Here is a 15859-nt window from a genome sequence, read left to right on the forward strand (position 1 = left end):
AATGTTCAAGTCATATTATCCAAACTCCATTTGACAAGTTGAATCTGGGTTCAATACATTTCCACATTGGATTTTATACCTGCTGCTCTGTATTCTAGTTAGAAAATCTTCAACACAGTTTATTAACTACTACAGCTGGGTTAGCTGAGTGCCTAAAATAAAAGCAACATATAGATACTAGGGGGTGATTCTCCCGAAAAAGTTCTAAAAACTGGAGTAACTCCCGCTGGTTTTTTTTTTAGAGAGGATTGTCAGAATGCATCTCCCACAGTCTGTGCACTGCGGATCTCCTTGGTGGGATATGTGCTGCAAATCTGGCCTCTTTCAGCTGGAGAGCTGGCGGTGTAATGCTGAGTGGGCCACTGCGCATGCATCAGAAAACTTGGAGTTGGAGAATGGCCTGTGGTGCCCTAGCAGGGAACCCCCTAAGTGGCCTCCCGCGGATGTCTCCCAGCCTGTGGTGCTGCTAGAGAATCAGCCCTAGCAAATCTGAAATAAATACTCAACAGGTCCGGCAGCATCGGCGGAGAGAGAGAAACAGAGTTCACGTCATGTCTCCACATGACCCTTTTCCATAACCGCTTATCTCTGCTTCTCTCTCCACAGATGCTGCCAGACCTGTGGTGTTTTTCCAGCATTTTCTGTTTTTACGCCATTCTCTAAACATTAATATAGTCCGTGTTACCGAATGGTCGACAACTTGCCTTTTGAAGGGGTTCACACACAAAGGGTGAAAGACATTCAGAACTCTCACACAAACTGCGAGATCAGTAGTTAATGAGATTGCTAGGTTTTTGTTATCTTTAACTATTCAGGGATATTCAGGAAGGCAGGTCTCTCTCTGTTCAACCACGATCTCACGGGGCAGGCTAAAGGGATAAATGGCTTCCTTTTGTTCCTTTGTTCTTAGTGCAGAGAAAAGATATTTTAAAACTAAAATTGCATTTGTTCATCTCTTTAAGTTTAAAAAAGGAACAACTTGTGTTTATATAACAACTTTCAAATGGTAAATATATCACAAGCGCACTATGAAAACTCTGCAACACAAGGACGTATTAGGACTGGTCACCCAAAGCTTTTAACATTTTTAGGTTTTAAAGAGAGGTGGTGAGGTGGCACAGTGGTTAGCACTGCTGCCTCATGGTGCCAGGGTTCAATTCCGGCCTTGGGTGACAGCTTGTGTGAAGCATGCACATTTTCCCCGTGTCTGTGCGGGTTTTCTCCGGGCACTCCAGTTTGCTCCCACACTCCAAAGGTTAGGCTTGGCCATGCTAAATTGCCCCTTAGTGTCAGGGAGACGGGCTGCAGGAAATGCATGGGGTTGTGGGGATAGGTTCCAGCTATGATTGTGGTGGATGGGCCAAATGGCCTCCTTCTGGGTGGCACAGTGGTTAGCACTGCTGCTTCCCGGCTCGTGTCACTGTCTGCATGGGTTTCCTTCGGGTACTCTGGTTTCCTCCCACAGTCCAAAGATGTGCGGGTTAGGTTGATTGGCCATGCTGAGAAATAGATAGAACATAGAACATTACAGCGCAGTACAGGCCCTTCAGCCCTCAATGTTGCGCCAACCAGTGGAATCAATCTAATGACCCTCTAACCTAAACTATTCCAATATTATCCATATGCCTATCCAATGAAATTGCCCCTTAGTGTCCAGGGATGCATAGGTTAGAAGGATTAATGGGTAAATATGGAGGGATATGGGGGTAGAGCCTGGGTGGGATTGTGTTTGGTGCAGACTCGATGGGCCGAAGGGCCTCTTTCTGCATTGTATGGTTCTATGGTTCTGCACTATAAGGATTCTGGGTTTTGTGGGAGAATGAGGAATTCCAGAGCTTAGTTTTAAGGTACTAAAAAGTAGGGACACAAGACAGAGTGATTAAAATGGAAGATGCATGAAAGGTCAGTTTGTTTTCTTGGTAACAGTTGTTCATTAATTTTTCTATTTTTGCTGTAGAAATCTACAGGATCTTCTCAATTATGAAGGTGATGATATCGAAGAGATATTCTGCTTTGATTTCACAGTAGGTCCCTCTTGCTTTTTTTCATCTTTCCCTGATTTTCTTTCTCTCCTCTGTGTGGTTACGAATTCACTGAGATAAGGTCGCACAAGCTCTAAATAATCTTCACTGGCATAATGTGTTATTTCTGGAACGCCAACAGCTGAAGACTGGAGCCAATATTTATTCAATCTTCCATTTATCTGGACGGCATGGTGGCACAGTGGTTAGCACTGCTGCCTCACAGCGCCAAAGACCCAGGTTCAATCCCAGCCTGAAGTCACTGTCTGTGTGGAGTTTGCACATTCTCCCCGTGTCTGCGTGGGTTTCCTCTGGGTGATCCGGTTTCTTCCCACAGCCCAAAGATGTGCGGGTTAGGTGGATTGACCGTGCTAAAATTGCCCCTTATTGTCCAAGGATGTGTAGATCAGAGAGATTAGCGAGGTAAATGTGTGGGGTTGTGGAGATACGGCCTGGGGTGGGATTATTGTCAGTGCAGACTCGATGGGCTGAATAGCCTCCTTTTGCACTGTGGGGTTTCTATGATTCTATGAATTCCCCGAGACTCTCGGACATATTCGAACTGTTGGCGAATCTGCTGGGGATGATTGATGGCAATGGAATGATCCCGTTCCTGACTCGGACCATTGGGATTGGACAATGACCCTGTGACTCTTTGATCCGCTTGACTCCATTTCCGAGCGAGCACTTGAATTTATTAAGCAAAATTCCGCGGATGCTGGAATCTGAAACCAACTGAGACTGTTGGATAAACACAGCAGGTCTTGCAGCATCCGGAGGGAGAGAAACAGAGTTAATGGCCGGAAGCTGGAGTACTGTGTGCAGTTTTGGGCGCCGCACCTGCGCAAGGATATTTTGGCCCTGGAGGGAGTGCAGAGGAGGTTTACTAGGCTGATACCGGAGTTGAGGGGATTGAGCTATGAGGAGAGGCTGAATAAACTAGGCTTGTACTCGTTAGAGTTTAGAAGAATGAGGGGAGATCTCATTGAGACGTATAAGATGATGAATGGGATGGATAGGATAGAGGTGGAGAGACTCTTCCCGCTCAAAAAAGACAGTAGGACTAGGGGGCACAGCCTCAAGATAAAGGGGGGGCAGTTTAGAACGGAGTTGAGGAGGAACTTCTTCACTCAAAGGGTGGTGAATCTCTGGAATTCTCTGCCTGTTGAAGTGGTGGAGGCTGCCTCGCTAAATATTTTTAAGAAGCGGGTTGATGGGTTCTTGATAAGCGAGGGGATTAAGGGTTATGGGGAGAGGGCAGGAAAGTGGAACTGAGCCACAACAGATCAGCCATGATCTTATTGAATGGCGGGGCAGGCTCGAAGGGCTAGATGGCCTACTCCTGCTCCTATTTCTTATGTTCTTATGTTCTTAATTTTACCTCCATGCGCACGGCTCGCAGAATGGAATTCGGGCGGGATTTTACGAGCTTCTATCGAGCGAAGTTGTAAAATCACAGCCAATGTTTCGAGTCCATAGGAACATAAGAGTTAGGAGCAGGAGTAGGCCATCTAGCCCTTTGAACCTGCCCCGCCATTCAATAAGATCATGGCTGATCTGAAGTGGATCAGTTCCACTTTCCCGCTTTCTCCCCATAACCCTTAATTCCCCTGTCTATCAGAAACCTATCTACCCGTGACTTAAATATATTTAGCGAGGTAGCCTCCACCACTTCAACGGGCAGAGAATTCCAGAGATTCACCACCCTTTGGGTGAAGAAGTTCCTCCTCAACTCCAATCTAAACTGCCCCTCCCCCCTTATCTTGAGGCTGTGCCCTCTAGTCCTGCTGTCCTTTCTGAGCGGGAAGAATCTCTCTACCTCTACCCTATCCATCCCTTTCATTAGAGTCCAGTTGGCTCTTCATCAGAACTGAGAGAGAGGGAAAAAGCTGTTAGGTTCTCTCGTGTCGCTGGAAGAGGTTGCAACAAAAGTACAACAACCTTAAGACCAAGAGACAGATGACCAGGTATGGAGTAGGGGGTGGGGGGGGGGGGTTAGGGAGGCGGAAGGGACGTCTCTGCATTGAGTTAATGATGGAGCAGGAGAGGTCCAGGGAGGGAACTTAGGACCCAAGAGGTTGAGAGCACGGCCACCAATGGTGGAGCGATGGAGGACAAGTAAGGGGGACCGAGATGGTGATGGGTTGGTGGGATTGGAGGAGATTCTGGATGCCAGGAGAAGTGGGGCGCGTGTGGACGGAATTGAAAACTGGGAAAGCAGAACCTTGCCACAGCGAGGTAGAGGGTGCAGCACCAAACTGCCCAGGGATTGGGACATTTTTATTTTTGATGGGGGTGTGGACGTTGTGGGAAATGTCAACATTTGTTACTCATCCCTTTTCCTGCCCTTTAAACTGAGTGGCTGACTAAACCGTTCCAGAGGGAAGTTAACCAACCACCTCAGATCCCACCCAGCAGGTTTTAAACGTGAACTAGGGGTGGTGGAGGGGGAAGGGGGAGGGAGTGGATCTAAATTGGGTTGCTACTTCAAAGAGCCAGTACTGGCAATGATGGGCCAAATGGCCTCCTTCCGTACTGTACAGTTCTATATCAGAGACAAAGTGAATGACTGTGAAAGTGACTGGAATGTTGCAAAAACCCCACTGAGTCAGTAACATCTTTCAGAGAATAGCAACCTCCCACGACAACCCCTTGTGACCCGTGAAGTGGGCGCCACCCGATGGTACAGTAACTGGGATGGCCTATAAGTGGGGCCCAGATCCAGCAAACAAATCATAGATTAGAACTTAAGAAATTAACTGCCTAATTTGTAATTATTCATGCTCTCATTTTGTTGTAGTTTCTCCATTCCCATTAGATCAAGCCCAGGCGTAAAGGAGCAAAAGCATTTTAGAAAAATTCATTAGACGGTAGGCCTGTCTATCAGTGGTATTTTTCAATATCTGATGAAAGTGTTTGACAGTCAAAGTCCATTCTTCCATTGCACCATCCACACTTTTAGTTAAAAGGTCAATGGTTTTGGCAAGGGATCGGAATTAATCACAGTTGTGTCAGAACACATTGGGAGCAGGACTCTGTTGAGACCACGGGAAAGTTAGAGTGCAGACAGAGGCCATTCAGCCCATCGTGTCCGTGCCACCCAAAAAAGAGAGAAAAATACCATCCACTGGTTTTAACCCCGCGTTCCAGAACCTGGCCCATCGCCTTGCACTTTTACACGCAGACATTTCTGACACGTCCATTCATAAAACTAGAAGCGCTTTTATTGTTTGACCATTAATTCTACCACCCTGTGGAAAGTTGGGTTGCCAACTCTGGTTGTGTGTATCCCTGGAGGTTTCATCAAATAATCCCTCCCCTCTGCCTGCCCTGTCCCACCACATATTCCTGCCATTAGGCATCCAACATGCCCAACTTTAGGACACTCCTCCTCCCTCCACCCAGTGGAATGTGGAGTTGACTCTAGTGTTTGACTGATTCCCGACCCTTAGACCCAACAGCCACCTTCTCCAACTCCAATATTTTTGTAACTTAGTGAAGGAAAGGAAAGGGAAAAAAACCGGACAATTTATGATTTTCCCCTCTGGGATTTCTTTCTCAGAGCAGCGTTCTGGAGGTCACTCCCGGGACTTCAGGCCAATCCTGGAGGGTTGGGAGTCCCAGTGGGAAGGGACGCCCAGATGGAGCGTGTGATGGAGAGTCGGTGCTGTCATCCACTCGTCCCACGGAAACATCTCCTGGCTTGGAGCACGGGAGTGTGAAGTTTCCTCTTCAAGTCATTTGGAGGGTTGGCAGTCCTGGTGGGGCAGCACAGTGGTTAACACTGATGCCTCACAGTGCCAGGTACCCTGGTTCAATTCCCGGCCTCGGGTCCCTGTCTGTGTGTAGATGCACGTTCTCCCCGTGTCTGCATGGGTTTCCTCCGGGTGCTCTGGTTTCCTCCCACAGCCCAAAGTTGTGCGGGTTAGGTAGATTGGCCGTGCTAAATTGCCCCTAGTGTCAGGGGATTTAGCAGGATAAATATGTGGGGTTACAGGGACAGGGCCTAGATGGGATTGTAGTTGGTATAGACTCTATGGGCCGAATGGCCTCCTTCTGCACTGCAGGGATTCTGTGTATTGAATTCCTCTTTATTCTACTGAGAGAATTGACCAATGTAAAATAAATGGGGTTGACATTAAATTTAGCCTGAAACATAAAGTAATATATATTGATTATCACACAAAAATACCAAGTCAAAGTAATGCCCAATAAATTCATAAGTTCATAAGGTATGTAGGAGCAGAATTAGGCCATTCAGCCCATCGAGTCTGCTCTGCCATTCGATCATGGCTGATATGTTCCTCATCCCCATTTTCCTGCCTTCTCCCCATAACCCTTCAACCCCATTACCAATTAAAGATCTGTCTACCTCCTCCTTAAATTGACTCACTGTCCCAGCATCCACCACACTCTGGGGTAGCGAATTCCACAGATTCACAGCCCTTTGGGGGAAATAGTTTCTCCTCAACCCTGTTTTAAATTTGCTGCCCCTTATCCTCAGACTATGACCTCTCCTCCTAGAATGACCCACCAGCAGGAGCGTACGGTAGCACAGTGGTTAGCACTGCTGCTTCACAGCTCCAGGGACCCAGGTTCAATTCCCAGTTCGGGTCACTGTCTGTGTGGAGTTTGCACATTCTCCTCGTGTCTGCATGGGTTTCCTCCAGGTGCTCCGGCTTCCTCCCACAGTCCAAAGATGTGCAGGTTAGGTTGATTGGCCGTGCTAAAAAAAATTGCCCCTTAGTGTCCTGAGATGTGTAGGTTAGAGGGATTAGTGGGTATAATACATGGGGGTAGGGCCTGGGTGGGATTGTGGTTGGTGCAGACTTGATGGGCCGAATGGCCTCCTTCTGTACTGTAGGGATTCTATGACCCATCCAATGGGCTGATACCTGTGCTAAAATTGTTGCCGGAGAGGGTGATACAAATGTGTCAAACTCTCGAGTGATAAAATCGCCTCTGAACCAGGTTCCTGTCTTTTGTAACAAAATCCATGTTGTTAGCGATACTCCAATTGGTTTCCTCCTGTCGTCTCTTTCAGGTTGAGAGGGAAATGATTGATGGTACAATCACGGAGCATGAGCTAATTCCAGGTGGTAAAAACATTCCCGTAAACAGGCAGAACAGGTAAGACCTCCCTTTTTTATTGATCCATTCATGGGATGTGGGTGTCACTGGCTGGGCCAGCTTCGGTTGCCCACCCCTGAGGGCATTTAAGAGGCTGCCACATTGCTGTGGCTCTGGAGACACGTGTAGGCCAGGCTGGGTAAGGACAGCAGATTTCCTTTTCTGAAGGACATTAGGCATTTGATTTCAGTGTCTTCTGAAGGTTACAAGTTCGAGCCTAATTTCTTTATGTGTTGACCGCGTGGCCTAATGGATAAGGCGTCTGACTTTGGTGATCGTGGAAGTGATGATATCACAAGATTGCAGGTTCGAGTCCTGTCACGGTCACTTTATTAGTGGTTAGCTCTGCTGCCACACAGTGCCAGGGGTAGGGTGGCCATTTCCAATGAAGGAGAACATTGCCCTGGTTCAAATTGAATGACGCCATGACTCTGGGCAGAGAGTCATGCAAGCTTAGTGTGTTGCGATTGGCTAAGGAAGCTGTCAATCACACGGAGGGGTGTGTGTTATTAGCAGCGTGTTCTGTGATTGGTTTCAATCGGGGAGTGTCATTTTCATTGTTTTTTTAAATTCAGTGGAATGGAGTTCACGGATTGGATAAAGCAGCTGTCAGTCAGTGGGCACAGAGTGTCCATTGGATAACCGTGATGCATCAACTTCCGATTGGTTTTCCCAGCTGCCGGTCACAGCCTTTAGCCAGACCCAAAAAAGGAGGACAAATTAATGCCCGGCTCGAGGTGGTGCTGGACAGAGGACAGAGTGCTCAAAAGACAGACTGTCTGGCCTAAAGCTGGATGTCTGGCCCTCCCTAGGCAGGGACCTGGGTTCGATTCCCAGCTTGGGCCACTGTCTATGTGGAGTTTGCACATTGCCCCCGTGTCTGTGTGGGTTTCCTCCGGCTGCTCCGGTTTCCTCCCACAGTCCAAAGATGTGCAGGTTAAGTGGATTGGCCATGCTAAATTGTTCCTTAGTGTCAGGGGGTCTCGCTAGAATAAATGGGGGGATAAGGCCTGGGTGGGGTTGTGTTCAGTGCAGACTCGAAGGGCTGAATGGCCTCCATCTGCACTGTAGGGATTCTGTGATTCTAGTGAACCAGACGGGTTTTTATGACAATCAACAATGGTTTCATGGTTAAAGCTAAAAAGTATAGAAAGCGGGAGATATTTATACTGCAGAGTGAGGGAATAAAAGATGAGTCACAGTCACAAAAACAAGGGAAAAGGCTGCTAATGGCAGCCCATAGAGAGAATATAAGGTGAATGGCCAAACAGCAGAGGAGCGGGAATCAGAAGGTGAGTTGTGACAGCTGAAGGTGTGTGAGGAGAAAGGGGGGGAATGGATGGGACAGAGGTAAAATTGGAAAAAAAGGGGAGGAAAGAGGGGGAAGGTAGGAAATGGGGGGATAACATAAAGGGGAAAGGTGGGGTGGGGGAAATAAAGAAAGACAATAAAGAAATAAAAGGTAGAGAATAGTTCCAGCTTTCTCTCTTTTGGTTTCAGACTCCAGCATCCCAATCATTTGCTTTCATCCAATTAAAACTCAAAGACAGTCGAACAAATCCACACTTCCTGGTTTCTTGACCATAACCCCCACCCCCAGGCTCCTAAACCCCACCCAGAATAAAATACACACATACAGTATTGGCAACAAACACATCCAATCTTAAAGGTTATTTATTAGTGTCACAAGTAGGCTTACATTAACACTGCAATGAAGTTACTGTGAAAGTCCCCTAGTCGCCACACTCCAGCACCTGTTCGGGTACACTGAGGGAGAATTTAGCACGGCCCAATGCATCCTAACCAGCATGTCTTTCAGACTGCGGGAGGAAACCGGAGCACCCGGAGGAAACCCACGCAGACACAGGGAGAATGTGCAAACTCCGCACAGACCCAAGCCAGGAATCGAACCCAGGTCCCTGGCGCTGTGAGACAGCAGTGCTAACCACTGTGCCATCATTATATTGTCAGTGTAATCCTGAACACACTTGGTATAATGCAGCAAGTGCTGTCCAATGACAGGTCCATATCTAACGTTAGGTATTATGTCCCGGGTTTAGCAAGCATTTTGGATTATTTATTTTAATCAATGCCCTGTTTCCATTTCTCTGTTTCAGGAAGCAGTTTGTTGATTGCCATGTGGATTACATATTTAATACTTCAGTGGAAAAACATTTTCAAGCATTTTCCGACGGATTTCGATTGGCTTTCCCACTGCCAATTGTAGACATATTTCTTCCCATTGAGCTAATGGCTCTGATCCAAGGAGACACCAAATATGACTGGCAACTACTTGTGGAAGTGAGCCATCACCTTTACCTACCTGGGGCCTTGTGTATTTAAGTGTTGTTATCGCTGAATTTCAAATAAGCAACCAAGAGCTTGATTAGAACTCTCTGGAGACCAACCATTACATTGTTATAAAGGTTTCAGAATGGGGTTAGTGGATTGACAGTGTTGCTGCTTCGAAGGGATCTTACACTGGGGATTGCTGCCTCTGCCTGGTCACCCAGGGAAACCTCACAGTCTTACCGCCAACTCCATCCCGCTTCCTCGCGACTGTGTCAGGCTGAACCAGACTGTTTACTACCTCGGTGGCACATTTGACCCCTGGACAAGCTTCCGACCTCATAACTGACCTATTACTAAAACCGCCTGCTCCATATTGCCCTGCCCAGCACCTGTCTATTTTCCCATTAGCTGCGAAACCCTCCCCCTTGTTCTTGTTACCCACCCCCCAACCCCCACCAAGACACAACTATTGCAAATGGTCACTGGTCCAGCCTCCAACATCTTACCCCCTCTAGTATCTGTTGCCCATGTCCTAACTCACACCAGGTCCCGTTGACCCATCACTGACCAACACTGGCTCTCAGGGTGACTTTAAAACTCTCACCCTTGCTTTCTGGAAAGTGTGTTCATAACACGGCCAACCAGGTTGAGTGTAAACCTGCAAATCCTCCCAACCGCCTCCAATCAAATCCCCCCAACCACGCCCGATCAAATCCCCCCGACTGCCCCCGATGGCTGACAGTAAGAGTGGGGGAGGCCATGGCTCGATGTGGGGTGGTGTCCCTCAACTTATAAGCCCCCTGGCAACAGACTAGTGACACGTTGGAGAATTACCAGTTACGAAGCAGATAGTGCACCATAGACACGGGGAGAGAATTGGAATTGGAACCTTTGCTTTCAAATCCTCCCATGACCTTGACCCTCCCTTAATGTTACCCCTTCCAAACCTACAAAAATTTGAGTCCTCAGTGTCCTCTTGACCATCCCATTGACAGCCATTCCTGCACATCATAGAATTCTAGAATTCCCTCCCTAAAGTCTCTCTCTCGTCCTTTAAGACACTTGTTAAAAACTACTTAACCTCCTTGACTTAGCATTTGTTCGCCTGGGGTGAGTACCTCCTTACGGAGATCCGTATCAAATCTTTCACCGATTCTGCTGCTATAAAGCATCTTAAAATGGTTTGAAGTGTTAAGGGAATTAGTGTCCTTGGCGACACCTGTAGCCATGTTTGCTCCTGTGGAAATGATGCAATTTTTCAAACAACTTTTGGAAACTGTTCTGTGCACAGTGATGCTTCCGTTAATATCTGTTTTCATTGCATTCTCTGACAGGGCACACAGTACAGTGGATACTCAAAGACGGATAGGATCATTGTAAATTTCTGGGAGATGTTCCATGGGTTGACGGAGGAAGAGAAGAAGTGTTTTCTTGGTGAGTGGTCTTCCCATGACAGACAGTTACAGAGACTCTGGGAATACCAGGGAAGTGAGAATCAACCAGGAAACCCAGAAGGGTGGATTTTCCCCAGGGAATCGCTGAATTAGACAAAGCATCTCATTCTCTGTCTCCTGCCGATTATCAGGCAGATTGAAGGCTGTAACAATTGGGCTGGGGGTTGATCAGCAGAGAATCAGCGATCGGGAGGGGGTTTGTTTGATCATGGGATTGTAGGGTCGAGAGCAGGATCTAGATTGGATACCAGGTCGAGAGTGCGGCAGAGTCTAGATTGGGTGTAGGATCTAGATTGGGAACAAGGTCCAATTTGGGAATACGATTGGGGACAGAGTTGGGATTGGGATCGGGATTGGGAATGGGGCCTGGAATGGTGACGGGGTCTGGATTGGGAAAGGGGGAAGATTGGGAATGGGATCAGGATTGGAATTGAAGTTGGGAATGAATTTGGGATTGGGATTAGGAATGGGGTTGGAATTGGGAATGGGGTCAGGATTGGGGATGGGGTCAGGACAGGAAATGGGGTCAGGATTGGGAATACGTCAAGATTGGGGTTGGGATTGGGAATGGGGGTCAGGATTGAGGATGGGGTCAGAACTGGAAACAGGGTCAGGATTGGGAAAACAGTCAAGATTGGGGTTGGGATTGGGAATGGGGGTCAGGATTGGGGATGGGATTGGGATTGGGAATGGGCTCAGGATTGGGAATGGGGTTGGGATTGGGATTGGGAATAGGGTCAGGATTGGGGTTGGGATTGGGAATGGGGCCAGGATTAGGGATGGGGTTGGGTTCAGGGTGGGGTTCAGGAATGAGGTCAGGACTGGGAACAGGGTCGGGAGTGGGAAGGGGTTCAGGGTTGGGATTGGGATTGGGAATAGGGTCAGGATTGGGGTTGGGATTGGGAATGGGGCCAGGATTAGGGATGGGGTTGGGTTCAGGGTCGGGTTCAGGAATGAGGTCAGGACTGGGAACAGGGTCGGGATTGGGAAGGGGTTCAGGGTTGGGGACGGGGTCCGGATTGGGAATGGGGTTAGGATTGGAAGGGTGTCAGGATTGGGAAGGGGGTCGGGTTTGGGTCATGGTTGGGGCAGGGTTGGGATTGGGTAGGGATTGGGGACAGAGTCGGGATTGGGGACAGGGTCGGGATTGGGGACAGGGTCGGGATTGGGGACAGGGTTGGGTTTGGGAAAAGAGTTGGGATTGGGGACGGTGTCAGGATTGGGAAAAGAGTCGGGATTGGGAATGGGGCCAGGATTGGGAACGGGGTCGAGATTGGGAACGGGGTTGGGATTGGGAATGTGGTCACGATTGGAAATTGTGTAGGGATTAGGAAAGGGGTCGGGATTGGGAACAGAATTGGGATTGGGAGGAGAGTTGGCATTGGAAACAGGGTTGGCTCGGTGGTTAACGCTCTTGTCTCAGGCTCGGAAAATTATGGGTTCAAATCCCACTCCACGGACAAAATCTCTTGGCATTCCTGATGTAATTAGCTGCTGGAGGTGCTGACTTTCTGACGGGATGTTAAACCCAGATCTTCCTGCTCAAGTGGATATCAAACATCCCTCAGCCATTAAATTGTAGAAGAGCGGGGAGTTAGGCAAATATTCATTTCTCAATTAACACATCTCTAAAACAAATTACCGAGTCATTATTGGTGGGATCTTGATGTGCACAAATTGGCTACTGCATTTCCTACGTTAGGAAATGGGGCAGCACAGTGGCACAGTGGTCAGCACTGCTACCTCACAACACCAGGGATCTGGGTTCGATTCCCAGCTTGGGTCACTGTCTGTGTGGAGTCTGCGCATTCGCCCCATGTCTGCGTGGGTTTCCTCCGGGTGCTCCGGTTTCCTCCCACAGTCCAAAAGACACATTGGTTAGGTGGACTGGCCCTGCTAAATTGCCCCTTAGTGTCAGGCGGACTAGCTAGAGTAAATGCATGGGGATAGGGTCTGGGTGGGATTGTGGTCGGTGCAGACTCGATGGGCTGAATGGCCTCCTCCTGGGCTCTATGATTACAGTAAGAAGCCTCACAACACCAGGTTAAAGTCCAACGAGTTTATTTGTTAGTAAACCCACAAGCTTTCGGGGTTTGCCCCTTCGTCAGGTGAGTGGAGAGTTCTGGTCTCAAACAGAGCACATAAAGGCACACACAGAGTGCAGAATACTGATTAGAATGCGAGTCTTTACAGCTAACCTGCTAATCAAGTCTTAAAGATGCAGACAGTGTGAGTGGAGATAGCATTAGGCATAGGTTAACAAAATGTGTGTTGTCTCCAGACAGGACAGTAAGTGAGATGTTGCAAGTTCAGGCAGTCATGGGGATTACAGATAGTGTGACATGAACCCAAGATCCAGGTTCTTCTTACTGTGTTTACCCCAGACCAACAACGGCATCTCCACATCATGATTACAACACTGACTACCCTTAAAGGGCTTTGGAATGTCTTGAAATTCTACAAAGAGAATGATCCTGAGTATTTGATTTGATTTATTATTGTCACTAATACTGTATTAGTATACAGTAAAAAGTATTGTTTTTTGCACACTATACAGACAAAGCGTACCGTTCATACAGAAGGAAATGAGAGAGTGCAGAATGTAGTGTTACAGTCATAGCTAGAGTGTAGAGAAAGATCAACTTAATGCAAGTTGTGTCCATTCAAGAGTCTGACAGCAGCAGGGAAGAAGCTGTTCTTGAGTTGGTTGGTACGTGACCTCAGACTTCTGTATCTTTTCCCGACAGAAGAAAGTAGAAGAGAGAATGTCGGGGGTGTGTGGGTTCCTTAATTATGCTGGCTGCTTTGCCGAAGCAGTGGGAAGTGGAGACGGAGTCAGTGGATGGGAGGCTGGTTTGCCTTGATGGACTGGGCTACATTCACAACCTTTTGTAGTTCGTTGTGGTCTTGGGCAGAGCAGGAGCCATAACAAGCTGTGATACAACCAGAAAGAATATTTTCTATGGGCCGTCTGTAAAAGTTGGTGACAGTCATAGCTAATGCCAATTCCTTAGTCTTCTTAGAAAGAAGAGGCATTGGTGGGCTTTTTTAACTATTGTGTTGGCATGGGGGGACCAGGACAGGTTGTTGGTGATCTGGACACCTAAAAACTTGAAGCTGTTGCGCTTTCTACTTAGTCCCCATTGATGTAGACAGGGACATGTTCTCCTTTACGCTTCCTGAAGTCGATGAAAATCTCCTTCATTTTGTTGACATTGAGGGAGAGATTATTGTTGCCGCACCAGTTCACCAGATTCTCTATCTCATTCCTGTACTCTGTCTCGTCGTTGTTTGAGTAAGCCAGTCTTTTGGAACATACCCTGCTGCGTCGCGATCATTGACTCATACCCATTTGCTTCTTGTTACTAGTCTTCCTGACAGGTTGTGACAGGGTTCCAGTCAGAGGCATGGAGAGCCTCAGTATTGTCATCCACCGCGACATACGAGATGATCCTGACTTGTACTTTCCATCTGCCCACACCTGTAACAGGACACTGGATCTTCCCGAGTACAGCAGCATGGAGGTCCTGAGAGAAAGGTTCCTCCGGGCAATTGGATGCAGTCGAGCATTTGGCATTCAGTGACCACGGAACTAGGAAAGCGTCCCGACACATTAGCTCTAATGCCCAATATAGTCTTTGTTGACAATCGATTGTTAAAGAACTGAATCTATCTGGGTTTCACTTGGTTTCTTAGCCCTTTCTTTCCAAGCACAACCTCTTGTTATCATTCGCAAGCATTTGGAAGTCAATCTCATGCAAAGGTTGACCCGTTATTTTTGGGCCAAGGATCATACTTCCATGCACTTCATGTAAAAGTTGACCTGAGTTTTTCAGGGATCACAGAATAATATCTTCCTCGCTCCCCTTCCCACTCCCCCCAGGATCCCTTCCCACGCTCACTGAGAAATTGGGAGGAGACATTGCCCTTCGAAAGCCTTGCTGGGGATCTGCTTGTTTTCTCCTTGAATTTACACTCCGTCAACATCACTACTGCGGGAGGCACTGCCACAACTGACCGATCTGTTGTTCTCATCCTGTCACACGGGGTCTCAGAACTAAACAGTGCAATCTGTTCAAATGTGGCAAAGTGGACATTGGCAAGGTATGCCCACCCTGTGCCAAAGTACGCTCACCCATGCCAGGATACACCCATCCATGTCTTAGCAACAAACTAGAGACAGCAGGCCAATCATTGGGTGGCACAGTAGCACTGTGGTTAGCACTGCTGCTTCACAGCTGCAGGGACCCGGGTTCAATTCCCGCCTTCGGGTCACTGTCTGTGTGGAGATTACACATTCTCCTCGTGTCTGTGTGGGTTTCCTCCCACAGTCCAAAGATGAGCGGGTTAGGTTGATTGGCCATGCTAAAATTATCCCTTAGCGTCCTAAGATGCCTAGGTTAGAGGGATTAGCGGGTGAAATATGTAGGGATATGGGGGTAGGGATGGGGTGGGATTGTGGTGGGTGCAGACTCGATGGGCCGAAGGGCCTCTTTCTGCACTGTAGGGTTTCTATGATTCATTGGATTTTTCTAGATTGTCAGTCTATGGACAGGATGCAGTGTGGGCCCAGTTCAAGGAAATCCCTGGAGAATATTGCTCTTGTACAAGTCAACCCGTAAGTTTCTGCGTGGAACATTGGTCCCAAACACTTCTCTTTTCCATGGACATATACAAGTGTTTTATTTTTAGTTAACTGGCTGCATATTCATATTGTGGGTGTTGTACTCACAGCTGACAATGTGTGAGTCAGCGGTGATAAGGACAATGACTATCATAAAGCTTTGATCTTTCATCACTTTCCTGTGTGTCTTTTTATTCTGCTGTGGATTCTGGCGGTGTTAAGTTTATAAAATGTACCATGTGTCGGATAGAATGACAGGAGGTATTCAATGTTTCAGCTCCTGCAGCTGAGGAAGTTTTCACCGGCCACTCGAGGTGGGATTAGAGGGTTTGGGGATG

General features: G+C 47.8%; 1 protein-coding gene across 1 annotated transcript in view; it reads left to right on the forward strand.

Annotated features, from left to right (window-relative positions):
- The window catches only part of LOC145342897 (uncharacterized), a 36222-nt gene extending 20899 nt beyond the window's left edge, over positions 1-15323 (forward strand). Inside the window, exons 14-18 of the mRNA XM_080188516.1 lie at positions 1958-2024; positions 7066-7151; positions 9269-9452; positions 10778-10877; positions 14267-15323. Of these exons, the coding sequence (XP_080044642.1) occupies positions 1958-2024; positions 7066-7151; positions 9269-9452; positions 10778-10877; positions 14267-14481 (652 nt within the window). The 3' untranslated portion in view covers positions 14482-15323. The remainder of the gene's footprint in view (positions 1-1957; positions 2025-7065; positions 7152-9268; positions 9453-10777; positions 10878-14266) is intronic.
- Positions 15324-15859: the final 536 nt, after the last annotated feature.

Source organism: Carcharhinus amblyrhynchos, chromosome 1 (genome assembly GCF_965287045.1).
Source record: "Carcharhinus amblyrhynchos chromosome 1, sCarAmb.v2.hapA, whole genome shotgun sequence".
NCBI classification, from domain to species: Eukaryota; Metazoa; Chordata; class Chondrichthyes; order Carcharhiniformes; family Carcharhinidae; genus Carcharhinus; species Carcharhinus amblyrhynchos.